The sequence below is a fragment of the Acyrthosiphon pisum genome, unplaced genomic scaffold (genome assembly GCF_005508785.2).
Source record: "Acyrthosiphon pisum isolate AL4f unplaced genomic scaffold, pea_aphid_22Mar2018_4r6ur Scaffold_8810;HRSCAF=9400, whole genome shotgun sequence".
In the NCBI taxonomy this organism is placed as follows: domain Eukaryota; kingdom Metazoa; phylum Arthropoda; class Insecta; order Hemiptera; family Aphididae; genus Acyrthosiphon; species Acyrthosiphon pisum.
The window spans coordinates 1-5,782 of record NW_021778822.1 but is presented as its reverse complement, the minus strand read 5'-3'; the positions used below and the strand labels follow the sequence as shown (position 1 = coordinate 5,782).

The window sequence follows — 5,782 nt, the reverse complement described above, 5'->3', positions numbered from 1 at the left end:
TAAGTACGAAACTCTTCTTTTAACTGCATTAATGAATTAATCACCATCACGCTTAGAAACCTAATAAAATAAAAAGGCAGACTAGTACTATAAATAAACACAAATAACTAGGAACTTTAATAGACTAAACAACATATTATGAAATATATAGTATAAATTAAGTATATGTTTTTATTTATGAAATACAAAATTACTTATGCCCGTATGCATGTGTCACATAAGACATGTTAAACTATGCCTTATGTGGCACATACATTGACTATGCATATAGACGTAAGTGTCCATAACCAATAAGACTAACAATGAGTTTCTTTAACTTCAAAAAGTAAATCTATGAGAAACCCAACAATAAAAATTAAATAATATATACCTAAATAATAAATATGCTATAGTTATTAACTAAATCAGTATTGAGCCTATATAATCAATTTCAGTATGAAAAAACCAGTGCTTTCTATAAAACATACTTCCATTTGTCAAATATAACCCCGAATATAACACAAATTTATGGAATAGATCATATTAAAATTAAAAATATTGTCTAATGTTTTTCAGTTATTTAGGGGATACTTATTTATATCTAACGAATTTTATTGGTATTTATGTAACTAAAAACATGGTTTCTAATATATAACACTCAGTATAAGCTAACATGTGTAATAGGTATTAACTTTTGCTCAAATATTAGCATACTTTAAAACATGAAGCTCTGTAAAGTAGTTGAACAACATGGCCAATACTAGTTTTAGATGCTTGAGGAAAATGTGGTTCTAATCGTTGAACAACAAACATTACTAAGACTTTTCTTGATAATGCAGAACCATCCTCCAAAGCTAGTAGGACCAGTTTTAATACTTCTTCTTGCATTGCTGGTCCCAAAAACTGACAACCACGAGCTCGAACAGCAGCCCATAAATTTGTAGATAATTGTTGAGCACTTTGATGATGGAGTATAAGTTCTGTCATACTACGCTCGCCTAGAGATCTGGCTGCTCTGATGGCTCTCATACGCCCTTCATTTTCTAAAAGTTGACAGTTAACTAGAGTCACCAATTTACGCTGCATAGGCCGCGAAAGTCCCGCACTTGTTGACTGACCACCACCTAATAAGTAAATTAAAGTATTTATCTGTGCTATAAAAATATATAGTGTATCAAATTAAAAAAAAAATACCAGTTGCAAATGATTTAAGGTATAATGCAAGATGTTCCACACATTTTTTTGATTTATTATATAAAAGCCGTTCATCAGATGACATATTCTTTATCATGGATTTTGGAATGTTTTCAATGTTTGGTATTGATGCTCCCACCAATTGAAGTAGAGCATAATTGGTTGGTAGTTGATCAATTTCTATATTTATTAAATTCTGTAAAAAAATTGTAACAATGTAGTCAACTAAATAAATTGAACGCAAATAAAAAAAATACATGACAATTTGTATCAGATACAAGAATGAATATGATTATATGAATAAATAAAATTGTAATTGTAAGAACAAAATTTATTATTTGTTAAATAAACTAAAATATGGGAATGTAATAAGAAATATACACTAGATTCTGGGGAACTCGAACCTTGATATCTACTTGAAAAAAATGTTTTCTAACACCATAACACTAAATTCATATCTCAAAATTATACCTATCTATTGTTTTCCTTCTTGAACTCAAAGTTACTAATAACTATATTATAATTTTATCAAAAATGAATAAATAATCATTTACATGGTCTTATGTAAACATAAATAAATATTTTATAAAATAATGATAGGTAAGTAATAGGTAGGTACTATTACTAATTTATGACCTACTTATTTTATACACTGAGGCAAATAAACAAAAGAGGAGATGATATCAATATTTTTACACTCTTTGCAGATTATAGAAAATAGAGAACACACCTTAATATTTATAATCAACATTCAACAGTTACAAATAGAAATACATTTACTTGATGAAGATTTTCAAATCGTAGTGAGAATTAACAATTTAATTTTTGAAAATAAAAAACTAATAAATAACTATATTTATATATAATAGGTAGGTATCTAATAAATAGAAATAATTTTGGATAAGAACCAACTATTAATACAAAGAAATTAACATTTTAGGTTTATTGATAAAAAAAAATGTATTTAAAGTATAAACTATAGGTTTAATTGGGTATGTAGGGTAGAACTGCTATATTTTTAAACCTAATGGTTAAATTATTTAAATTTAAATTAAAAATCCTGGAAAAAACAAAATATATTTATTAATACCAACTTATTTTCAATATTCATCATTATTAATATACTGAATGTCTCAAGATGAGTTTGTGTAATATTACTTAAACTATAACTCAATATTTGGTCAATATTTTGATAACAAAAAAAATGTCCAGTTTTTATCCAAATGTTATGTACTTTATCTGGCAGAGGAACAATTCATATCAATACGTAAAGAACACTTTTTGGCTACATAGGTAATTAATAAATTATTTTCACACTTAGTGTGTCTGCCTCCTTAAATAGTGTGTCTGTCAGACATAGCTAACATCAATACAATTTCATTAAATGTGTTCTAAGATAATAGCTTATTGCTGGAAAAGTCTGATAGAAATATACACAAACTGAGATAAACAAAACAGTGGCTAATATTCACAATAAAACATAAAATTTATAACGAACAAAGTATCATTTCTCATACCTACTTTTTAGTGATGAATGTGTTAAACCAAAACTGATAAAAAATCAAGTGTAATTTATTTTAAACTGATGTAATGAACCACAGCCCAATTTTTATTTCAAACTCAAATGTAAAATCAATAATACATAATATTATTATCAATATCTACTCCGATTCATTCAACTCAAGTACTGTTGTAGTATCAAACAGTAAAAAGCTTAACTAAACAGTGACATTTAAAAATCTTGATGATAAATTAATTAAATGAACAATGAAACAAAATGTATAAACTGAAAACAATGTCGATTATAAATAATATATAATTGCAAACTCACTTGATCAAATGGGCATTGTTTTTTGGGTAGATTTGACAGACATGATTTGCACACAGTGTGAGCGCATCCCAAACTGATGGGATGTCGGGTCTTGATGTCGAAACCATTACAGCACACCGGACATGCCAGGAAATCGGTCCACTGAGGAGCTTGGATTGGCATAACTGAAAACGAAAATTATTTTTTTTTAAATGAGAGTAAACAAATGACTACACACACGCACACACACAATTATTGGAAACCATTTTGAAAATCTCTTACCTGTTGTTCACCTAGTCGTTTCGTCTTGGGTTTTATGTTGTGGTCGGACTTGGGATCCTGGACCATCGATGTCGCGAAAACCAGAACGAAACTGCTTTAGACGCAACAGTCGATTGTTAGTGGCGGTGTCGACATCGCTAACGACTAAGAGTGTTATTTAGGAGGAACCTTGGGCAGCGTTTCGAACGCAGACCAGCAGAAAGGCTTCTTCTCCTTTGTCAACCGACGAACGAAGCGTTTATTTATACACGGGAAATACGCAATTAATACCGATGAACGTCCGTCCGAAGGTAAGCGTGATGGAAGGTGCAAAGGTTTTTTTTTTTTTTTTATTTCTTCTCTTCTTTTATCTTGTTGCCACTCACCGTTACAGGCACTATGCCACTATGACTTAAGAGTTATGAGTAATGAGTAATGACAACAATAATAATTGAACAATATAATCGCTATCACGTATCGAGTTCTATTTACACACCGTTTTCGTAGTTTCGTACGTATTTTCACATCATGTCGTCATCTAATGATCTCACAACGTCGTCGTCGTCGTCGTCTTAGTGGACGTCGTTATCACAATCACACTCACACACACATGTACACCAGGACGTGAGCAAGCATCAGCAGAGGCATCAGGTGGTGGGTGCTGTGTAGGAGCTGCTGGTTGGGTGGCGATTGTACACGCGAACGCGGGGTAACGGTGTCAGTTGTTTGTAGCATGAATTAAGATAATACATATTATTATCATTTATCATAATCCGTGGTTTTGTAGTCCGTTTACTAAGATATTATTATATGCCGTGAGCCCGTTGTGTATTCGAAGTATACAATAATAAAAGAGTTTTTAAAAGAGCCCTAGTACAACTGTTGTTGTTACAGACTACCACTATTATTATAAATAGATTAGTGGATTAGCACTGAATAGATTAGTCTCATGCTCTCGAATTTCGACTCTCCGTGATATTAACTGTTTACTAGGTATATCATGATTCCTGATACTCTCATGGAAAATTTGAAATTATGCTGCGTCCATAGTAATATAGTTTCACGTTGGACGTTTAATGTATAAACTATAAGAAAGCCACTGCCTTTGTCAATTGTCATTTATCATTCCTATGGCTTATGATTGTGAGAAACGGTTATTGAAACAATTTCTGGATGGGGTTGAAACAAATGAACTATGTAAAATCGTCCGATCCATCTACCATGGTGGTGGAATATCTGCAAATACCAGAGAAGGTAAAACAATAGCATTTTAAATTTTAACTAATATTGTAACTGCAATGAGATAATTAATTCAATTAAAAACAAAAAATTAAAACTATGAATGTAGAATAATTATATATTTTATGTTATACCTATTAATGCTCCATACAATAATATGTTAAAAGTTATAATATATATAAGTTTTTCATTATAACTTGTTACATGTTTTAGATGCCGAATTGTTACTATTGTCTCAACCTGCTGTGCGGGTACTATCCAATAAAAAAGTACAAATAACTACGTTGTTGAAGTTTTTAATTTCAAAAGGTTTAATACCTACTACTGATATGACCAAAGCAGATTTGTGTTTGGCTTTTAAGTCATTAATCGAAAGTCAGCCAGACTATATCAGACCGCCAGTACAACCTATTCAAATGTCTGTCCCTAATAATATGCTTGAAGTTTCTCAGAATAACAATATGATGCATACTCAACCATATCAAGCAGCTGTCCAAATGGTATGTTGTAATTAAAAAATTTAACTTATTTTTTTAATAATCATGAATCATGACCACTATATGAGACAGATATTTCTTAATTCTAACCTTCTCATTCATATTATTTATTATAATATGTAGCCCAATTTATTATAGAGATGAGTTAGTCCTTTTCATGTTTGTTTTAAATTGTTACTAAAAAATTACTAGGTAAAATTTTAAACAGTTATATATAATATAATACTGTAATATTGTAGGTACTTTGAATTATCATGACTGTACCTAGTGTATGGCTATACACTGTTTCAAAAGAGAAGACACCAGGCGACCATGGGCAAAACCGGTTTTGCTATGTAAATCTGGTGTCTTCTCTTTTAGAATAGGGTATAGATCATTGAATCTCAAGAGGGTTTAAAATAATATCACATAATTAAAACTAATACCTATTGGCTAATATATTATATATTTTATTGTTTTGATAAATTAAATTATTTATTAGGTGTAGGTATAAAAACAACAATATTTTAAGCGTTTCAGGAGAATCCAGACTGATTATAATATTGACTGTGAGAATAAATATTTATTTTTGTTAAAAATTCAAATTTCCTTCTCCTACAATAGAATAAAACACCAAAACTTAACTTATAATAATAATAATTTATATATTTCTTTAGATGCCTATGCCAACACCAATTACCAATGCACTAGAACCCAATACAAAATCTCGGAAAGATCGTGATAATGAATTACTAGAAGAATTTATTGAAATGTTTGCTAAACATTTTTATGATTTATTAAATGATCTTGGTAATCCAGGAAA

The 5,782-nt window shown here is 30.0% G+C and overlaps 2 protein-coding genes across 2 annotated transcripts; one reads left to right on the top strand and one right to left on the bottom strand.

The window, feature by feature from the left end:
- Window positions 1–7: 7 nt before the first annotated feature.
- LOC100575098 (roquin-1) lies at window positions 8–3,784 on the bottom strand (the record flags this gene model as incomplete). Its single annotated transcript, XM_003248711.4, is given in 6 exon segments — window positions 8–38; window positions 40–60; window positions 694–1,103; window positions 1,174–1,369; window positions 3,005–3,168; window positions 3,266–3,784. Coding segments are annotated over 5 exon segments (820 nt in total), but the record flags the coding sequence as incomplete, so codon positions are not given.
- Window positions 3,785–4,004: 220 nt separating this feature from the next.
- Window positions 4,005–5,769, top strand: LOC100162970 (uncharacterized protein C3orf38 homolog; the record flags this gene model as incomplete). The annotated part of the gene is given in 3 exon segments (XM_001952333.3): window positions 4,005–4,498; window positions 4,697–4,983; window positions 5,637–5,769. Coding segments are annotated over 3 exon segments (544 nt in total), but the record flags the coding sequence as incomplete, so codon positions are not given.
- Between the last annotated feature and the right edge of the window lie 13 nt (window positions 5,770–5,782).